This window comes from Mastigoproctus giganteus, chromosome 10 (genome assembly GCF_048544385.1).
Source record: "Mastigoproctus giganteus isolate SK-2022 chromosome 10, ASM4854438v1, whole genome shotgun sequence".
NCBI classification, from domain to species: domain Eukaryota; kingdom Metazoa; phylum Arthropoda; class Arachnida; order Uropygi; family Thelyphonidae; genus Mastigoproctus; species Mastigoproctus giganteus.
The window spans coordinates 177,154,788-177,178,191 of NC_143584.1; the positions used below are offsets into that span (position 1 = coordinate 177,154,788).

Below are 23,404 nucleotides of genomic sequence, written 5' to 3' on the forward strand. Positions count from 1 at the left end.
AGAATGGGGAATTTTTTTTACCCCAATCACTCTATAAACAGGTTCCGTGTCGTCAGCAGAACACCAAGAATTTACACTATATACAAGAAGACGATCAATGTCCAGCAGGGTATATTTAGTTACAATGAGTATCCAATCATGATCAATTCCTGATACAATTATCCCAAATTAGCAAGACTAAGCTCCTCTCTTCTTTTAAAAGCACGTGAGACAAACATGTTCAGTGCTATAAATGCTGCTTGAGATCGGATAAGCGCAGATTTATTTCCCATTGTGCAGGTATCTGAAACAAGCTGGAGTTCATGCCTGTAATCTTGATAATATTGGCAATCGAAAATAATGTGGCCAATACTCTCTTTCTGTCCACAGAGACAAAGTGGAGTAGGAGACAATCCTAACTGGGCAGCTTCCCACAGATCTCACCAGTAAAACGTCCGTCTATACACAGCAGGGGTTCTAGATCTTGACAGCAAAACAGGCCCCATATGAGGAAACCACTGCCATCTGCTCGATAATGATCAATATGCATGATGGGTCCATGGGCTTCTGTTGCTCTCGCCATGCACGATGGATCCATGGGCTTCTGTTGATCTAATCTAGCCACACACAGAGTCCATCGATGTCTTATACCAAGAACCGGTGTCCTATTTCGTGGTGTTAGCAATGGGACTCTGGTGGGTCGGCGGTTCCCATAACTTATTGCGGCTAATGATCGCCTGATGGTCTTGGTGGAGACGTTTCTGGCACCTCCCTCATTGTAGTCGGCGTTGGTTTGTGGCACTGTCTCTCTCCGGTTGGCTGAAACAATGCGAGACAGACGTCGAGGGCCATGTCCATCTATATCATTTGTATCATGCAATGCTTCAGTTTACTAGAAGGAAGCAGTCCAGAGTAACCCCGGTTCCTTGGTGGACCCCTGCTTTGGCTGTGCCGAGATCTCAGGTGCAAAGAGCAAGGCATGTGTACCAGCGAATAGACATTTGTCGGAGCGGGATGTTCAGCAATTTAAGAAAAGTTATAGATACTTGCGTATTAATAATTATCATAAGGAAATTGTTCGAGCCAAAGTTGATTGTTGTCAGAATCTTATTAGAGATGTAGGAAGCTCGGATCCCTGAGGATTGATTTATAAGAGCTCACGAGATAAGCTATTGCATGGAGAAGTTTATAATACTGTTGTATCTGATGGTAAGGAGACTGATAACTGATATAATACTATGGAGCATATTGTCGAAAAACGTTTTCCAGAGGATGAGTTGGAATTGGATATGTGCGATCAATCTAGAGTTCGATCTGATAATTGTGAGTATATGGGTTCATCTGAAATTGATCTCTTCTCCTTGTTGGAACTTGGAGTTGCCTTTGCAAAGCTAAACGTTAAAAAATGCCCAGTCCTAGATTTGATTGAGAACAAAATACTGATTAAATTCTATGATCGTTTTCCACAAATATTGCTAAATATGTTTAATAAATGTCCTTTGGAGATGACCTTCCCTAGACCTTGGAAGATTGCTCTTTTTAACATTTTGCATAAGCCTGGTAAGCCAAAACATGACCCACGAGCGTATAGACCCATTTCTCTTTTGGGAAATCTTGGAAAGTTGTTTGAGAGACTGTTGGTTCCTTGCATAGTCAGATTGTTTTCAGAAAGAATCTTAGTTTAGATTATCAATTTGGATTTAAAAAGGGACATTCGATGGAGGATGCAATATTGATGTTGCTTAATTATACAAGATCTTCTCCTGATAAGTATGTTCTTGTTGTGTTTGTTGACTTTGAGGGTGCTTTTGATTCAGTCTGTGGGAGAGTGTATTGAAATCTCTGAGAATGGCTGGATTCGATAAACATATCTATGGGGTCATTCGTTCTTACTTCAGTGATCGTCTTGTTAAGGTTTGTGCCAAGCACGTGGTATTCAGTAAATATGTCACTCGAGGATGTACTCAGGGATCTGTCCTGAGACCGACATTTTGGAATGCGGTTGTGGATCAGTGGCTTAATAGATCGAGTGAATTATAATGTTTGTAAGTGGCACGCGCGGATTATTTGGTCGTTGGAGGATCGAGAGTGGCTCTGGACTAGAGAATGCAAGAAGTTCTAAATGACCTCTGCGAATGAGCTACTTTGAATAAGCTAAAAATTTCCTCAAAGAAAACCAAATTTATGGTATTCAAAAAACATTTTGATTACAATCGTCCTCCTAGAGTGTTATTAAATGGTACTCAAGTTTCACTTGTTTCTAAAATTAATCCTTTGGGGGTTATTCTGGATGACCGACTGGATTTTTATCAGCATGTGTTGCATTTGTCTGACAAAGTTAAGAAATTCACTTCTTCAGTGATTCGTATTTCAAGGAAAGAATGGAGTCTTAATAAAAGAACTGTCTTTGGACTACAAAACTATTTTGTTGCCAATATTTGCGTATGCTGCAGGAGTATGGTTGGGAGCAGTTGTCAAAGTTCGAATTAAAAATAAATTGATGTCGCTTCAGAGATCCATGCTGTTGACTGCATTGTTTGCTCCAAGGACTGTGTATACGGCTGCACTGCAGGTGATTGCGGGATCCATTCATTTGGACTTGCTGTATGGTTTGAAGAAAGGGATTCCTATCCGTTATTTGGATATTTCTGTTGAGCTGACTGCTAGTATTAAAGAAGATAAACTTCGAATTTGGAATTGTCTTATAGAAATTTGGAGGACTCGTTGGAACCCATCTGAGGTTGGAGAGATAACCAGGAAAATTATTCCACAGGCGGATTTCTCGCTATCAAAAGCAGTTTCATTATGGTTTTACCCTTCGATGTTTACCAGCTATATACTGACCGGACATGGTTCTTTTCCTGAGAAGTTGCATTCGAGAGGATTGGAACCAGATCCACTATCATCCAGCTTTCAAAGTCGATTAACTCACAACCTTTATCCATACTGACATCGAATTACCGTCTACTTGAATGCAGTGTAGCTATATACTTGCTAAGCGGTAAGTCCGTCCACTAGCGAGAGGGATGACAGCGTTGCGTTGCCAAATAATTAAGTATCCCATGAATTCTGTACTCTCATTGTACATATATATACCGAGTGCTGATAAAATAAGTTGTCCTATTCAGGAGACCCTAGTGTACAAACGGTTAGAGATAGCGCTGTGAAAATCGGTGAATATGTCATTAGGGTATGGGGAAGCGACGTGTAGAAGAAAAAAACTTAGGTCAAATTTCCGCCACCAGGGGAGAAATTGGCACCGTAAAGATGACATGGAATACTTAACTTAGGATTAGATTTTAATGACAGAACTTAGAAATCTACAGATATTGTTCTATGTGCTTTCTTTCGCTTGAGATGACATTCTGAAAACTGAAGATAGTTTCGCGTAGCATCTCATTGGGGATGTTAGCATTAGTGGAGGCATACGATGCAAGAAAGCAAGCTCTATGCAGCATCACCCAAAAAAAACAAAAAACTTCCTATTTCGCCCCTCCATTCGTTCCAAATGCCTGTCCAGCTCAGCCTTAAATTTATTTAGGCTATCAACTTCCACAACAAAAGATGGAAGTCTGTTCAACCAATCAACTAGCCGCTGGTTAAAGGCAAATTTCTGCACATCTGTTCTAGAACTGTCTTTCCTCAATTTAAATCTGTGCTCCCTCAGGTCCTTAATCTGAGCAAGAGGAAAAATCTCATCATCATTCAGCTTACTCAACCCATTCAAGGCCTTACACCTCAATCAGATCACATCGCATCGCAAGTACCTACTCTCCAGGTGCTGCAATTTCCAGAATTTAAGCCTTTCTTTGTAAGGGCATCACTTTGGTCACCTCACAAATCTTGTTGCCATTCTTTGTACTCGTTCTAGCAACTCTACATTCTTAAAATGAGGCCTCCAGACCTATACACAGTACTCTAGGTGTGGCCTACCATTGCCTCGTATACCGGGATAATCATCTCCCTGTCCCTTCTAGCAAAATTCCTATATATCATTGACAACACTCCATGACCTGCCCTAGCAGCCAGTCTACACTTTCAGCGAACTTCATATTGTACTGCTCAAATACCCCAAGGTCGTTTTCACTTTCCACTTTGCTGAGTGTAGTACCACGCAGTTGGTAAGTTTCTCTTCGGTTATTGCTACCCATATGCAGTACTTTGCATTTGTCAATGTTAAACTTCAGTTGCCCATTTTCCCAACTTATCTAGATCCAGTTTGAGTAGCATACTGTCTTTACTGTCGTTAACAACCCTTCCAACCTTTGTATCATCTGCAAACTTGGACGTTAAACCTGATATACCCTCATCAAAATCATTGATGAGTACACAAAACAACAATGGGCCCAACACCGAACCCTCGGAAATTCCACTAATAACATTTGTCCACGAAGAGCAGTGTCCATTGATTACCACTCTCTGCCGTCTCCCACACAACCATCCCTTTATCCATTGTAGCAACTTACCCTTAATGCCTTAATGCCAAGTATATGATATAAAAATTATTTTTGGCATTCAGTTCCTTTGTGACCACATCCCATTGACAATGTCAAAGGTCTTTTACAGAAACCTTTAAGTTTCCGTTATTCATGTAGTGCTGCATTAGTGTTACTGTATTCTAGGTAGGGCCTCTTCAATAGGGAAACTTATTTTATAACTACCTCGTATATAATAAAGCCATATTATATGAATTAAATATATTTTTTTTACAATAGAATATAATTCTTATGAAATATTTCAAAAATGAACTTTAAACTGTTATAATTTATAATCAGAGGCAGTGTAGCTTTCTTTAGAAATAAGGGTCACGGGGAGGTTGCTTTTGAGGCTAGTTTAGGACAGAGTGCATTCTTTCCCAATTCTAAGCAATTTAACAGCTTTGAAAGTGGATAAGAAGTAGAATAATGTAGTGTATCATGAGATTTACTAATGGTAAATTATATGATATTTATGCAATGATGCAAAGCAGATGAAATCACATGATATTTTAGGGTCATATGTTTGATGATGGTGCAGTTTTGTAGCTGATGAGCATTAATGAATTCATTGCAGAAGAAATATCTTTTAATAATTGCGAAATTCTAGTTTCAGATGAGGTCTCAGTTGAATTCTCGTTGCAAATTTTGAGATTCACATGAATCCTGTTTATTATTTTTCCACTCTCTTATCATAACAAGAAATTTGCATCGTAATTTTTCGGTGATTCAGAAGAAATGCTGATGTATGCTAATTTATGGTTTTTCACGCTTTGTGCGTTTGTCCGTTTATATATTTTTAAAGATATCATTACAACCAACTGAATAAACAATTTTGAATAAAGTCATTGTTTGTTTTACCAGGCGTGACTAAAACTTTTAAACATCTTTTAAAGGTCAAAGTGAAAAGTATTTTAAAAAAGACCATGAATTGTACAAAGGACAGAACATTAAACCTAGAGGACGATAAGAGATTAATGCTACTACTTTTAAATTATTTTAAATTTGAATGAAATCAGTTGCATGTAAAGAACTTTAATTCATAGTCAAGGAACGAATGCAATAAATTAGCTAATCTCTTGTGGGTAAAATAGAACTCAGTAAACGCCAGAAGTGTGAGTTGTGTATTGTTGGTGTTAAGTGTGGTTGTTGGGTTGTGTTGTTCATCTAGCTTTCTGACGCACGCAGCGCCCTACTGGAACCCACGTTGCCCTAGTGGAACCCCACGCCACCCACTACCTGTGAGAGGTAAGCCAGGTAGTCCCGTATTAGTGGGGCAAGGAGTCAAGAAGAGGAGAGCGAAAATTACGAGTATCGGGGATGTAGAAAAAGGCGTTCTCAAGGTACAATGGGTAATAATATCCATCAGGACAAAGGAAGGGGTGCGAATGGGATAAAAATAATTGTGTTAGTGTGCACAGGTGTGATCATCTTTTGGCGTCATCTTCCCCTTGTCAGTCCGGTGATTGTCACTTCAGTTTGTTCAGAAAGGTCAGTCGGGTAGTTGTCAGTCCAGTGCACTGAAGATTGTCATGTAGGTGTCAACATAATCTGTATCCCCGTGGAGAGGTTTCTAGGCAGAGAGACCGAAGTAGGTTGTTCCTATCAGTTAGTAGGTGTGGCATTGTTTCCAGAGGACGCCAGACCAGGAGCAGTTTGTGGGAGTGTTCTTCTCCCAGTAAAGAGATTCTGAGCAAAAAGGGTGAGGGCTCTATATTCTTCTTGGTTGTCCAAGAGATAGAATTCCTGATCCTTTGGCAGAGATAAGGATTCCACGACGGTCCTCATAAAGTGAACAATCACGGAAGAGGTGAGATCAGGCCTCCTGCTCCTGCAGGCGCACATGGGATCATCCACTGTCCCCAAGGATGTAAGTTTGCTCTTGATGCCCGTCAATCAAGCCATGGCCCGTCAGAAGGTAAGGGTGTGAAGTCCAGGTGAGAATCGTGAGGCGGTCTGGGATAGGCCATACATCCATTTCTTTTCCACTAAGGTTTGTTGTGAAGTCTAGGATGGTTGGGATACACCCTTAGAGAAATGGCACGACAGTTCGCATTGGATATCTTCTAAATCATGCGGCAGGGTCCCAGCAATGATTTTCAAGGCAAAACAAACCAAACCAAACAATTAAGGTAACCTGGTAATTTCTTACATATACCGATATATGTCTGTAAATTCCGTTTGTTCTCTGGTAGATTTACTTGTTTTTCTGGACGAAATACCTCTAGTTTCCGGGGTGAAGAACATTGCTATCTACTCCCAAGACCGACTCACTCGGCCAGGAATGCAAAGAGTCCAGAAAATTCCTCGCGTCATCGACGAACTTCGAACCCGGGCCTTTTCCACCAGGTGTAGGAAGGACGGTGACTATACCACTGTGTTATACACGCAGACTGTAGGTCAAAACAGTTTACTAATTCGGGTTGATATCAAAATCACATGAAGGAGGGAAACACATATATGCCCTCTCGTGTAGTACAGTTGTTAGAATCGCCGTCCTTCTACACCGGGTGGATAAGACCTAAATTCGAATTCCACCGATTACATGAGAAATTTTTATGAATCTTTTTCACAACTTGGCTGAGTTAGTGTTTCTGAGGCGAGGGTAGCATGGTTTTTCTCTTTATTTGCGAAAACAAAAGTAAGCCTCGTAGAGATCAACCGTTCGAGAAGGTTCCCTAAATGGAACAGAAGGTAATGGGTCTGTATGATTAGATTTTGTTTCTGCTTCAACAGATAGTTTAGGAATTAATTTAACAAAGAAAACTTTCAAATTGAAGGAAATAGGCATTCATTCAAAAATTTATAAATAATGTTGCTATGATAGTGGAAAGAAATCTTTGAACCATCTTAATAAAAATTCCTTCAATATGAACTAAACTAGGGGAGAAATACTATTCTATCTAGCAAGAGCAAGGTTAACTTTAGTTTGAGTGAAGGCATCAGCAGCAATCATGGAAAAGTAGGCACTCTTTCATTATCGGTAGGCCAGAGAACATCTAAAATGGTGTTAACAGTGTCAGACCGATTAGTCGTTTGAGTAATCATTGAGCCAGTAATCATTGAGATATAGTCAGTAGGTAAAGCGACCTTATTCCTGGTTAGTTGGTATACAACTTCCCAGAAACCATGATTATCTGAGTGGTTAACAAGTTCCTGGCATTATGTGATTTACAGTTATTGATTGTTTTAGCACAGTGCCTCTGTAGCTCCTTTTAGTTCCGCCTAAACAAGAAGCGTTGAGATCTTGAAGAGCAGAGTAAAAAGATTTGTCATTAGAGATTATAGAGAAAAGTGGTCACTAGAGCAAGATTCCTCAAATACAGACCAGTAAGTAACTAGCGAGAAATATACTGAAGTTGATAGTCACATCACTGTTGTGACTCCATTTAGAGACCTAAATGTGGAGGTGCATACTCGGTTTGCTTAAAACAGCAACTTGAAGAGATTGCAAGAAGTCTTCTAGCTGAAGACCCTTGAAGTCAGTCAGTAGAACCAGAGAAACAGAAACTGGATTGAGCGTTGATATCAGACCGGATTACTAAACGATGAGTTCCAACAGGATGAATAACAGGATTCAGATTATGCAGATTAGCATTAGTAGAGGCATATTTAATGCAAAGAAGCAAGCTTATGTGGCATCAGCTAAAAGAAAAACCTTACCATTTCACCCATCCGTTCGCTCCAATAGTGAACGACAGAATAATTGGTGGGAGGCCAATAGAGGGATTCAAGAAACAGTGAACGAAATTAGCCTGAAAGATTGACGCAGACCGCAAATTGACATCCAGAGTGTTATTCATTACAATAATAGCAGAATGTTGGTCAGAATGATCTGATTGTATGACTCTCAAAGAAACAGGGTATCCCAGCACCTTTCAGCCATAGTCGTATGGCTCCTATAGTGATATTACATCAAAATGAATATCATCAGAATAATTGCACACCTTATCGACAACAAGCCTGAAACTTTGGGCATTCAATTGTAGTATCTTAAGATTAATGTTGTCAGTAGCAGCAAAAGATAATTGGAAAGATTTTAAAATTATAGCTTCGTTTTTTCATTCCCTTAAGTATCACTCGCAGCTTCTCATTTTCTATGGTTAACCTGTTCACAACATGTTCCCACCCACTCCTTTAGCACAGAATGTGATTTGTGGAGAGTTTAGTCCTCTTAATAATCCTATAAAATATGTAACCTTCTAGAGCTTCCCTGCAGACTAAACCCCCTCTCTCTCGGAGGATGTTCAGTGAAGGAGATAATTGTTGCAGATTTAACCTTTGGTAGAATGGACTTATTTTCAGTAGAGGCACAAACAAAATTTATCACAGCTTGTCAACAGGAAGCAGAATCAATATCGTTACTTCGTTGTCATTCAGCGTTGTCAGGAGGAGTTAGGTGGGCAGTAATCAGTCTCTGTTGTCATCAGTTCTATCTCAAACGAGTCAGTCTAACACATGGAAGAACATCATTAGAGATCTGTGGAATACCACCAGCTGTAGTGTTTGCAGTCTGTCGACCAACAGTCCTCTCAACCAATGAAAGATTTCAATCGTCTTGTAGACCAAATATCCATGGACCAACCGTATTTTTGACCAACTGAATCTCGATCGTCTCAGAATGAACTTGTTTGTTCGAGTGGAATGATTTGCACCAATGTGAAATTCTTCTAATGTTTTCTATCTTTTGAAATCTGATCTCCTTTTGCCATTCCGAAAAATAAACGGAAATTTTATTTTATTTATTTGGTTTTGCTTTATGAAATAACATAACTTAGACGTAACACCCGCCCAGATCTTCAGTCATACGTTCTTAATCGTTTTCCGGTTGAATAACATAATGCAAACTCACTCTACGTCTTAATACAGTACCATGCAGAGTTTTCCTCAGCTTTCGAAATTTCCAAATAATTGTTGGCTTGCATAAGGAGGTGGTTTGAAAACCACGCCAATATCAGCTGGATAATTTTCTATCTTTTTTGCGCACTGAAGAACAGAATAACAGGTATGTTTCTTGAAAAGAAATTGATTATATAATTTTAGTTAATGCTCTCATATACCGTCATATAATTTTATATAGTTACTTTTGTAATTTTGCTTATGTAGCGATTTTTCAAGACATAATCTAAATTGTATTAAACTGTCCTATATTTTTTTCTGAATTTCATATATGTTTGAAGAATATCAGGTATAGTTTTAGTAGTATTAGTATTAACACATTCGAATTAGGACTTGTCCATCAGATGTGGAAGGAGGGTGATTATAATCCGTGAGTAACCGCCCAAGAAGCGATGTAACATCTGCTATCAACTTTGATACCCATTTCGATTGAGAATTCATCGACTAGTCCTATTGAAAATTGCTCTCAATTGTCTCACATTATATCCTGCTGTAAGTTCTGCCATCGTGGCTCTCCCGTTGGTTTAGCACGAGCAACAACATTGGCCTCTTAAGGCTACTCTTAAGTTAATCTCTGTTAAAACTATGCATAAAATATATTCCCTAATTGCACTTTTATATTGCAAGAAGTTAAACCAATTTTTTCTTAATGACCTGGTATTTAAAGTTAGCAAAAATAACTGTGTTTTATCAACTATAAGAGCTTTAATACTAGGATTATTCAAAAAAATGTAATGGTGAATTAAAAAGCTGTGATTCCTCAAACCCATTCCCGATATTTTAGTTTTATCTTAGCTCTGACTTTCAAAAAAATCTGAAGTCTAAATACCAAGGTAAAAGAAACCCGGCGAAATCCAGGACAAGCGCCTATCTCTCAACAATGCACAAGTTCAACACCAGCTGCCTAACCAAGAAAAAAAAAGACCGCTTGGAAAGCCATAACATAATGGCCGAACAGCAGAAAGGATACAAGGAGCAATTAACCATAGATGCTGCAGTTATAGAGCAAATCTGCAAGAAGCGCCGCGACCTGTATCCGGCCTACATCGATTACTGCAAGGCCATCGACTTTGTGCCTCATAGCTGGCTAAGAGAAATGCTGATGATCTGCAAAGTTAATCGGACAATGGCAAACTTCCTAGAAGGAACCATTGCGAAATGGAGTACCGCCATCAAGGTGGAGAACATCACAATCAGAACGATCCCCACAAGAAGAATCCTCCAGGGCAGGGAGATACTCTGAGCCAACTGTGGTTCAGCCTAACATTCAACCCGCTAGCGATCATGATCAACAAGAGCAGGTATGGATATAACCTCAAAGAAGGAAGGAAAACTTGTAACCCTCTTCCAATTGATGTACAACGCTCTAGCTCTTTGTGGTAACCGAGAGAGATGAAAATCCAGCAACTATTCTGGGTTGTCGAAAAATTCAGCAATGCTATTAGGATGGAATTTAACAAACTCAACCCTCAGGGATTGCATCAAGTGAAATTAGTCGGCCGGAATTACCAGCTGCAGACTGGTAAAGAGATCGGAGGCATCATAGGAAGAGAGAACTAGAAATACTTGGTGATTATGCAGGCTTAGCAGTTACAGCACAAGGAAATCAAGGGCTTCCTCACCAAAAAATACTATTAGAAACTTGGAAGCCTGCTCAAAGCAAAGCTGAATGGTCGGAACACAGTTAAAGCCATAAACACCTATGTAGTCCCAGTGCTAACATATTCCTTCTGAATCATAGATTGGTCTAAAACTGAGCTGGAGGATATCACGACAAAGACAAGAACAATGATAGCTGGTCAAATGCCGTCAACACCACCCATAAACCTTGGAGAGAATGACAATACCTTGGAAAGAGGGAGGAAGGAGTCTGAGACCTCATCCAGCAACAGAAAATTAATAGCTAATCTAAAGGATTACCTCCAGTAAAACACAGCAGAATCTACCAGGCAAAAAGGCAGATAGCCAAGCGGCATACCCCAATCAACATAAGCGAGGAGTCCCCTCCAGCCCAGATGGCACAAACGAAGTTAGAAAAATGAGCAAAGAAGGCAATCTATGGTAGACCTCCATCAAGCTCACATTGATAAAATGGCCTCGAATGCATGACACGCAAGCGGGACGCTTTCCCCGAGACTGAAGCATTCATGCTCGCCATCCAAGACCTGCTGATCAACACCAGAAACTATAGAAATTCCATCACCAAAGAGACCGGATTATCGGATGACACATGTCCACGATGCCACCTGGGCTTAGAAACAATCCAATTCATCACGCAGGGTGCAACGTGACGCATGGTGCACTCGTAGACACGACCAGGTAGCCAGGATAAAACATTATCAGTTTCTGTGAGAAAGAAATCTTGCTATATAGGCCTGCGACAGACTAGCTCAGCCACGGAGTGAAAGAAGCTCATAAAAGTTCCTCGCGTCATCGACGAGATTCGAACCGGGACTTTTTACACCTGCTGTGGGGTGAATGGTGACGATACCATTGTACCAGCCGCGCAGACAGCGAGGAAATACCAGTTTGTCAAAGAAAGAGTACCGTATTACAAGTACGAACCGCAGGAGGTACTAGAGACCCCAACCCTCAAGCTGTAATGGGATCGCGCCATAATATTGGAAAAGACAATCCCGCACAGCAGGCCGAATATAATCCTTGTCGACAAGAAGGAAACGGCTACCTATTTGATTGACAGCGGTGGCCAACATTGGCAATCTTCAGACAACCCATGAGGAAAAGATCAGAAAATACACAAACCTATGACAGGAAATCAAAGAAATGTGGCATATGCTACAAGTAAGGACCATCCTGATTATTGTGTCAACCACCGCTGTGGTGTCAATGACTTTACATAACAGCCGAGCAGCAATAGATGTCCTAGAGAACGCATACAAAGAACTCCAGAAAGTCGCAATTCAGAACACCTGTAGGATATTCGGAGAATTCCACAACCAACGGTAACACAAGACATAAAAATCGCCACATGGACTTAGTATCAAGACACGTCATGTGAACGAACTAAAATTAATTAACTAACTGTATTGTGACTTAAACTTTAATATCAACATTTTTTTTCCAGAGCCAATGGAATCCATACAGGTACCAACAAGTTACAGGCTTGGAAGTGTTGATTACGTTGTCATTGCAATTGCCTTGATTATACCTGTTGCTATCGGAATATATTTCAAGACCAGAGGTGGAAAGAAGAGGACAACCGAAGAATATTTGTTGGGCGATAAAAAAACTGGAATTCTTCCCATTGCGCTTTCTTTGATGGCTACTTCAATATCTGGAGTCACTGTTGTTGGATACTCATCAGAGATCTACAGATTTGGCATTGATCTCATTTATCAAATTATCTTCTTTCGTCTGGGTATTATCCTAGCTGGGTTTCTTATTATACCCGTCTACTTTGGAGTGTCAAAATTCACAATCAATGAGGTATGTATGTTCCAAGTTAATATTAAGCAATTCAATTTTATTTTCGGATTAAGTATGATGTTTAACTAATTTAATATATTAAAATTTATCATATTAGATAGTAAATATTCATACAGATATACATTGATATGAATCAAAGATCAGAAGGACTGAATTGGGGTGTTGGATGGATTTATTTCAGGACAATATCTGTATAAAATAGAAGTATACACAAAAGGCAATCAGTAAGTTTATCCGTGCCAAACCAGTCCACCAATATTTGATCTCAGGAAGTGAACTACAAAGGTCAAAGGGCCTTAATTTGTTCCCCCTTGAAAAAATGTTGCCTCACGAAGAGCACACCATTTATTCTAACAGGGGGATGGTTTCTAAGTTGGTATCCTTACCAGAGCATATAAATCTATAATTATATATATTAATCTTGATTTCCATCTTAATTTAATAACAATTCCTTCTCTTTCAGAAAAGAATAATGTTCTGATAACATTTTAATGCAATATTTATGTTCAGTATTTGCAGCGTAGATTTGGAAACTATTTAAGGACATTGTGCTCAGTTGCATTTTTGATTCAGTCGGTAAGTTGAGGCAATTTTCTGGATTTATTTATAAATAATCTTCCATTTCACGCTTTGATATTTCACCATTGTCACTTACCACTGTCATTCAAATTGCAGATATCGTTGACTTGCCTTTTTTTTGTTTTACAGATTCTTTTTTCGGCTCTCATTTTGTATGTAACTTCCATCTGCTTAAATAGCGTTACAGGACTGCCAGATTGGGTATATATCTGTACGGCAGGGGTTGTTTGTACCATCTATTCCGCAATAGTAAGTAATTTTTTCCTACTTACTAATCTGAGTGGTTTAGAAAAATAAATATAATTCAAACTAGTGTAAAAATTGTGCTCAGTGAACTAGTATTTGTTTTAAAATCCTTTATAAGGATACAGCTTTTAATAATTGCGATAATAGATTGTGTTTGGTGTTTTACAAAATCAGTTTCATATTGTGTTTGTTGTTTTACAAAACAACAAACACAATATGACAGTCTCTATCACTGTTCCATCGCCCTGTCACTGAGTGTGCCTACCTTTCATGTTCTACTTTTAACTGCTTCTAACATCTACTTGTCGGAAAAACCTCAGAATAATCCATCACATCTCACGGTTGAGCTGTTCCAATGCATACAGGGCCTACCACAGTGGTACAACAATTAAAATCTCAAGATTAAGGGATGGAAAATGATGAATTTCAAAATCTTTGATTATCATAACTCAGCTTTTTCAAAGACCACCTTATGTCTAAGGAACACAGGGTATGAATGTTCGCTGGTTGTTCTGTGTGAGATAGATGGAATTCTAATAGACTATTCTTGGCCAACCATGCAGAATTCACTGGTCTGTAGAATGTGACGTACAAGTCAAAGACAAATCCCCATTGTTAGTAAAGCTCCTGAATTGTTTTTAAAATGTTAGCAAATCAGTATTCTTGAGAGAAATTCAAGTTTTTTACGATAAACAAATTTATTTGTTTCAGGGAGGAATGAAGGGTGTCATATGGACAGATGTGTGGCAAGCGGTTTTGATGTTTCTTGCTACTCTTCTACTTTTGGGAAAAGGAACAAATTCGGTTGGTGGTTTCGGAAACGTGATTGATATCGGATCCAAAGGAGGCAGATTAAAGTTATCCGGGTAAGTGTAAAACAACCTTATAATATAATGATTAGCAGGTGCTGAAATCATTTTGCTGATAACAGGATCCAAAAATTTTATTCCAATAGTCTGGATAAGAATTCCGTTTCTAAATCGGTGATAAATGCAACCCCCGTGGAGATTTCAAAATATATTGAAACACTCCAAACGTAGCACAAAAAACCATACATACTTTAGTGTCATTTACGAATATTACAATACTCAGTTTCAAATTTCTCAGAGTAATTGGTTCATTATTTGGCTGAAATACGAGTGTGTGTGCGTCATGAGACATTAGAGTTCAAATAATAGGCACAGTGTGTCAATGTTTTAGCATACAGAAACACAAATCTTTTAATTAAAATGCGAAATACGAATGTCATTTAATAATGTCATTTGAATGTCATTTAATAATGTCATTTGAATGTCATTTGCTACGAATGTCATCTGAATGTCATTTGAAAATGTCATTTGAATGTCATTTGAAAATGCCATTTGAATGTCATTTGAAAATGTCATTTGAATGTCATTTGATAATAAGTTATCTTCCAGATTCGAATTCGATATGACCAACCGCTACAGCTTTTGGAATGGGATGTTGTGCTCTACAATTTATGGAGCTGCGTATCAAGGAACAAATCAACTGATAGCGCAAAGACTTTTAGCCACGAAATCGTTTTCCCATGCCAAATGGTAAGCACACTAGCATTATATTAAGGTTTAAAAATAAAGTTATAATTACACCCAAAATTTCTAGTAACAATCGTCAGGTTGGTTTAAATTTAACTCTATTAAAATAAATAAAATAAAATACGATATAAAATATACATAAATAAAGCACTAAAACAGATATAAAATAAAATAAAAGCGTTATAATATTAAAAATATATTCTATCTAGTCCCAACTCTGAAAAGTCATGCAAAATTAGCGACTAAGCATAAGTAGATCTTTGGGTTCGCACAGGTTGCCTTTTCTTGAAGTTTTATTTATTTTTTTCTTTTACTTTTGATATTGTTTTTGGCGATATTAACCCCCCCCCCTCAAATTTAGAGACTGGCATCAAAATTGGAGGACTGAAGATAAACAACCTTCGTTATGCAGATGATGCTGTGCTAATTTGCAATTCCAAGGTAACTTAAAGAAACTCTGAGGAGAGTATGCGAAGCAAGTGACAAAAAAGGACTGTTCCTGAATGTGTGTAAATCTAAAATTATGGTGATTGGTGATAATCACGGTTCCAGTAAAGTGATGGTTAATGGGCAAGGTGTCGAAGAAGTTGATCAATTTGATTACTTAGGGTCAAGAATAAATAAAAATGGTGACTGCTCAAACGATGTAAAGAGACAACTGGTAATTGCTAAAACGTTGGTCACTGATCTGACAAAATTATGGAAAGATCAAGATCTGCACATAAAGATGAAACTGAGAATCATTGATTGGTTAATTTTTCCAGTTGCCACTTATGGATGTGAAGGATGGAATTTGAAGAGAGTTGAGGAAGAAAATTGAGGCATTTGAAATGTTGTGTTATATGAGAATACTGCCTATTTCTTATCTTGATCGAAGAACAAATCAGTGGATATCGAAATAAAACTGGCAGGCCAAAAATTCTTCTTCATAGCATCAACAGAAGGAAACTTAAATATTTTGGACATTGATATTTTTGGTATTTATTACTTAAAGCGGTCCCTGGGACCGCTTTAAGTCATAGTCATTTAAGTCATTTCCCTCCCTGTCAGTTACACATTATTTAGCAGTACTCTTATATACTCCCTCTCCTGTTTGCCCAAGTACAGGAAGGGGAAAAGCCTGCCATGTCCAAAAAATATTGATATGAACAAAAAATGAAAAATAAATATATATATAATTAAATTTCAGACAAAGTCCAAACTTCATTGGAAAGATCTGCATCTGTTCACAGTCTGTTGGAAAGCCAGCAGCGCTAGGAGCTGCCGAGAAGAGAAATACCAGCGTCATGAGCTGCCGAGAAGAGAAATACCAGCGTCATGAGCTGCCGAGAGCAGAATATCCAGCACAAGGAGCTCTGAGAACAAAAATGCCAGCACAAGGAGCTGGAGTTGCAGCGGATCAAGCAGACTCAAGCTTCCACGATTTCACAGAATTCTAAGTAATTCGGCATACACCATACCGCATTACAAATCCAAGGCTTCCAAATGTAGAAGAGTCTTCCGCCTAAGAAATACTGCAGTTGCAAAGGCTTGGACAGCCAAGGAGTTCTGTTTATCAACTAGAATTGTCTCGCAGCCTTCTGCCATAAGATTGAGATTACTAACCCGAGATACCAATTCAATTCGTAGATCGCTGTACTCCTCACAGTTGTACATAATATGTTCCAATGATTCTCTTTCGCCACAATGGCAACTAGATTTTTTATTAATTCATAAATCATGCAACTTTGCATTAATCGAACCATGACCAGTTAATAAGAACATAGCTTGTAAGTTTGGGGCAAACCTTTTGAATTTTATCAAGGCTGTATTTCTTAAATCTGGGAAAAATGTTTGTGTAATCTGCCCTTTATCACAAACCCTCCAACGCTCTTGCCAGACTTTTACAAAGCATCCCAGATTCTTGTCCTTTCCTTCCTGGTATCTACAAAAATATCCACCTGTATATTCAGAAAAGAACAGGAAATGCCACGGCGGATGAAGTAAACCAATGACAATACAATAAATGCAGATCAATAGGCAATTTTCCAGTCAAATATTTTGGAGAATAGCAAGGAAGGAAAACTTTCTGTTGAAGAATATAATGGAATGAAATATCGAAGGGAAGAGGTGCAGAGAAGGCATAGCCTGCACCATCCATTGGTATTGCACTACGTCCAGTCAGTACCTGCCCGAAGAATTTATGCGCCCTGGCGAAAAGACTTTTATGCGCCCCTCCCCTTCATAAGCAATTAAATGCACAAGGAATTCTAATTTAATTCTTTTTTTTTTATTTTCAAAATTGCAATAGCATAATGAACTGCAATTGAACAAAATACCACTTTAAAAGCTATATCATATCTTACCCATTATTCAGTTGATAATAATCTTAAGAGTTGGTAAACCTTTTTAATAATTCATCATGGCCCATATCTATATTGATATTGTACAAAAAAACCCAATTATCACAGAACTCTTCCATTTGTTGAAATCTTTCTGTCAGTGACATGATTGCGTTGTCTAATATTACATTAAAAATTGTTTTGAAATCTGTTTTCTTCGTTTTCTTGTAGGTGATTGGCCATTAAATTCATTAAGTTGGGCGAATTGCGCATCTTACATTTAATCTTTCTGCCAAACATTTTGCTGGTCTCAAGGCTTTTACATAACCAGAGTTTCTGTCTTTCTTAAAAATTATGCACAATTCTAAAGCAGTCCAATCGGGGATTCAGACACTCGATAAAGAGACAGATAACACAAGAAGCACAGTTACATCCTTTTAGAAGATGCATCCTAGCAAAATAATGTTTAAATTTGTATATAATTATCTATAATTAAAGTTTAGTGCATACAGCTGTAAGGTTTCCCTACTTTGACTTGTCTGTTTACTGCCTGGCGTTTATTTCAATCGACTTCTATAGATGATGAATTCCGATAGTGGAGGAAACAATTTGATCCAATTTTGGAGCAACACTTGGTCACTTATTCTCTGTATTTCTGGTCCACATATATTTAATATGAATGACGTTTACTTGTTTGGTTGGTCATGGGCTTGTGATGTTTTGGTGGATTCGAAAAAAGCGCTTGTACCAGATACTGACTGACAACAGCATTCGAAAGGGTCGTATTCCTTTGAGTTTCTATTCTGTTTTGTGTAGGAAGATCTTTGGGGCTTGGCTTTTCAAAATAATTAGATCTGCTAGACCAGAGGTTATTAGGAAAGGACCAACAACGGATGAAACAGATCCATTTATTGATTGATTGTTGTCACACTCACACCCTGAACTGGGTGATTCATTCGTCCTTACATTTTGCACTGGTGACCTTTCAATCTGTGTATTTAGTAAGCGACATCTGCATAATTTGTTCCATGATTAAAATATCCTCTCTTCTCCCACAACGGATTCATCAGTGTGTGTGGATAAATAATATATATATATATATATATTTTTTGCTTTATTTCTAGGACCTATACGATTGGACTTGTCCTTAATGTATGCTTTTGTTTCTTATGCTTCGCTCTTGGGCTCGTGATGTTTGCTAACTTTTATGGATGCGATCCACTACAAGATCCGCGAACTTTTGTGTCCAGAGCTGACGAGGTAAGTATACCAGTTGACAAAACTTAAAGGAACATACCTAATTGTATAGTATACTTTTTCACATACTGCCAACTCCCGATTATCTGGTATGATCTAAGAAAACATTTTCCTAGTTAAGTTGCAAAATCAATGGAAAACTCTTTCCGTTGAATAAAAGCAGGTCATGTGACCGGATCAGCCCTAGTTTACTCTTTTCATCGATGGTGGAAGCGTGCACATGTGAAGGAGTCCCAAACCAGGCACTAGTCGATGATATGATGCGAGGGATCTTTATGGGCTTTTTTCACTCCGTGGCTGAGGTAGTCGGTCTCAGGCATAGATAACAAGGGTTTTTTCCCAGGGAAAAACCGGGGTTTTATGTCCAGCAAAGTAGGCAAATCAACCAGAGTACACACGGAGTTTACAGACACAATACACATGGGAAGTTGAAGTGAATTTCTAAGTAGCCCTAATGTTATAGTTTAGTAGCATTTCGTGTTCCTAGTGGGGCAAAATACTGCGTTTTTCAAAGTACAGAGATAAGTATGTGTCTATCACATTCCAGCGGTTTTCTATTGAGGATAGATCGAGATGGTGCACACTCTCTATAAAACATATCTCAACCACCTTTTATGGACTCAGAGTAACTCTCGCGACCGTTTGATTCTTGTTTTACTAAACATTCCTTGGTGCTGAAGAATCTTAGACGCATTATTAGGCCATGGGACAATTTGTATACGGTGCGGGATGAAAGACCAGGAATAACCAAGAGAAAAAGCTGTATTCACCTGCGCCTGAGATCGAATAATTACAGCCGCGATGGAAGAAGCCTTTAGAACTTCCTCCATTCTTCTTCTAGACTCCTGAATCTCTCCAATTGATATTTATGGAGAATTTCAGAGAGATCTGTTCATTTGTTGTGGATTGCACTATTTCAATCAATCTCAATGACAATCAGTTGGTGCAAGAAAAGATTTCTAAGATTTCCCCGTTTTCTTGCAGCTCTTTCCGTATTTTGCTATGGTGTTATTCTCCAACTTTCCTGGACTTCCGGGTTTGTGTGTGTGTGGGATCATAAGCGCCTCTCTGAGCACAATTTCTTCTGCTATCAACTCTTTAACCACGGTTACAATGATGGATGTAATAATTCCTCACTCTTCCTTCGAGCGTATTAAACAGCACAAAGCTTTCATCGCCAGATTTCTTGGTAAATGTATAAGATTTCATTGGCATGCCTTTTTATATTATAGTGAAAAATACCAATATGAAAATAATTTGCATGAAAATCTCGTTTTTGAAATTATATATTGCAATTTTCCTTCATATATTTCAGCATTCTTCTATGGAGTCCTCTGCATCGCTTTAGCATTTCTCATTGGATTATTTGATGGCATCATCCAAGCAGCGTTAGTTCTGAATGGATTGATAGGTGGACCAATGTTAGGTGTGTTCATCTTAGGCATATTTACCATCAGAACAAACCAAAAGGTGATTATTTATTTTAAAAAATAGTTTACGGTCTTCATCACAATCGTCTATCATAAGTTTAACTCAATTTTCGAGATTTTCATTTTAGTCAAGGGCGTAGCCAAATTGGATTAGGATTATGCATTCAGGTGGACAATAAACATCTTAAGCAAATGTGATTTAACAGTGGGTTTATTTCTTTAAATAATCATCATTCTTTAACTTATTCTTTTAAAAATAAGCCGATGTCTTATCTGTAATCCTTTTTACCTGCGTTTATTAATTTAGGGTTCGATGGTGGGAATCATAACAGGAATTGTAGTTGGTGCCTGGATGACTTTTGGAATTATATCGGCGAAAAACAAGTCTTCACAGCCATTGCCATTGTCTGTGGAACTTTGCAACCACACAACAGCCAGAAACAATTTCTCAGTGGTAGATATTCTTCAACTAAGCACAAACACTTCATGGGAAAATTCAATCCAAACAACCACAAAGTTTAAGAGTATGATAAAGGAAAAAGAAGGGTAAGTAAGAATGTTCATTTCATTATTTATGATGTTGGTACAGTGAGTTTATTGCCCATCGTATTATTCTTTTAATTAAAAATAATTAAGCCTCTTATGCGTAAAGTTCATGACATTTATAAAAACAATAATATTTAATAAAACGTTTGTAGTTTGATGGCCTGCTCGACTGAGAAATATTGTACTCTCTATTTGACTAAGCTGTAATTAAGTATTCACCTGTATCTGTGATTTCAAGGATTGTTAGCATTTAGATTCTTCACCTCCTGCCACATGGTTCGGTTGGAAATTGGCATTCTCTGCCTAAAGTGAAATTTTCAATCATTATTGAGCACTGGACCTTCTATTCTGATGCACAGTTCATTAAAGATTCCTGCGGTCTCGTTCTTGGAGATCGATTTACAGGCGCTTTTTCTTCCGATTGTATTTTGTTCCTTTGATTTGTATTTTGGTGACTCATGTCAATTAATGTTTGTGTCCAAATACTGTACAGTTTAAGGCGTAGTATATAAACAGCATTTCCAGTTTTCATATTTTGATTTTCATATTATAGTATATTTCCAGTTTGATTCTCGAACATTAAATACAATCAAATTAATGCATTTTTGCCTATTTAAAAATGAAAGCCAATTTTTCTCTTTAAATATGAAAAATTTAATTTTTTTTCTTATTTTAGTTACGTTTTCCCCCTATACAAAGTATCCTACATGTGGATCGTTAACTTTGGTTTCCTGACAACAACGGTGGTTGGATATATTGCGAGTCTTCTAACAGGTAAGAAATTTTTCAACCTTTAGTCGGAATCATTCTCACTAAATTATAAAATATTATGGTGTACACTTTAATGAGAAAACTAGACATTTTGTTCTTGTTGAACATTGAAATTGGTCTTCCTCTAACAGTGGAAGACTGTTATAAAGAGCCGAATCATAGTACAGAGATTTTACGATTTGATAGTAGTGTTTGGGCCTAATGGATGCGTGGAGAAGGTTACTTTAAGAGTCTGTTGCTCCAGATTAAAGTTCAGCAGAGATGCTTGCACATCTTAAATTGGCATCTAATGAGTTGGGTTTAGACCATTGGTTTTCATTTCTTGGTAAATGAATGGCTGCAGTATATTGAGATTCTGGGTAATTCTTCTCTTCCTACATCGTGGGAAGATGAAAAGTCATTTTCTCTTTCTTATTGATAAATAATGCTCCCTGCCATACTGCACGGAGTTCCTACCTTAACCCCCATTGAAAGCATTTGCAATGAATTGGAACGTGATTTTTGGATCAGGCCAAGAAGCCTACAGTTAGGAGCTCAATTTACTGCTGTGCGAAAGGGGTTAACTACCAAAAATACCGCATTAATGTAATCCAAATTGGTTTGAATTCTACTAAAGAGGGTACAGCGTGTAATTAAGGCCAAAGGTTTGCCAATGTGTTTTTAAATATTATTTTTTTTCGAATGAAAGATTCTTTGAAGCATGTACTTGTCCGGTTACTTTTTAAAATATACTATATAAGGTAAAGTTGATTTAAGAATATAAAATTCACAGATTGTAGGATAAGCCATACATCGGAATGAAATTGTAATTCATTTTACTTAGATGAATTCTATTAGATAAGAAGGGAACCAAAAGACAAAGAGATGCATCGACATTAAGAAAATCAAAGGGTGAAAAAAGCGCACAACTTTGATTTTTGGATAGTGGTCAAGGAGGCTTTCATTGTTTCTTTGGAACAAAGACCAAAAGTGTTCCATGTATTTTAAATTCGTGATAAATAGCAAAGAAAACCGTCTCAGGCTGGAGCCCAGAACGTTTTTGTGGAGATATCTATGTGTAATCTTGAAGAACTGGAATACGACAAACGACTTCAATTACCACTGTGTTGTACTTGTTATCATAGGGAAATACGTTGCAGTTTTGTTCAAACCTTACAGTTCAATCACTGGTTCTGGAAGGATGTGATGAATGCTTGCTTTTCTAAGGGGGGTACCTTTATATCAACGTTTGCCCTTTCGTATGGAAATTTTGTATAATATTGGGTGCCCTTTTTCTGTGATAGCTTGAATTTTTCTGCTCTTTCTGATGTTTCAGAAACTTAAATCAGACTTGTAAGGAATTTGAATAAGAAATGCATCATTGGTGAGTTTTTGAATATTTAGTGAATAAGTTCAAAAGGATTTCTTTTGAACTTATTCTCTTTGAACATCTTTTGCGCCCCACCAGCAAAAGATGAATAAAATTCTATTAAAATGCATGGATTAGTCAAATTATCCCTCGTTGACGTCATGACAAGAGTTCCCAGCCATCTTCATAACATTAACTACAAAGCAGGCTCAAATTTCCTTCAAAAATAAATCCGAAAATAAAAATAAGAAATATCCAGATATGAAAATTGGATAATTTGATTAAAACCACACCGTTAATTATTATTCAATTACCTGTTCTTATCAGTGGCAGCACCTCTTTGTCATATGGATCTCTTATCTACTTATGCCATTTCTGATTAGTTTTACAAGTAAATATCAATGTCGTTGATTTATATATTTCAGATATAAAGAGAAAACATTAAGAAAATTTGTATTTTGTCTTAGGTTCCAACAAAGAGGTTCAGCCAGAGCTCTTAAGTCCGTTATTAAGAAAGTATCAGAAGGTTCCCGAAGCAAATGAAATGTAA

At 37.8% G+C, this 23,404-nt stretch overlaps 1 protein-coding gene across 1 annotated transcript; it reads left to right on the forward strand.

The window, feature by feature from the left end:
- The first annotated feature begins 1,217 nt into the window (after positions 1-1,217).
- On the forward strand, positions 1,218-23,404 carry LOC150079558 (sodium-dependent multivitamin transporter-like). The gene is made up of 11 exons (XM_090383111.1): positions 1,218-1,539; positions 12,439-12,800; positions 13,311-13,376; positions 13,509-13,628; positions 14,337-14,491; positions 18,627-18,762; positions 19,744-19,948; positions 20,075-20,229; positions 20,497-20,735; positions 21,412-21,509; positions 23,322-23,404. Exons 1-11 carry the CDS (start codon positions 1,218-1,220, stop codon positions 23,402-23,404), a joined length of 1,941 nt encoding a protein of 646 aa, XP_090239237.1.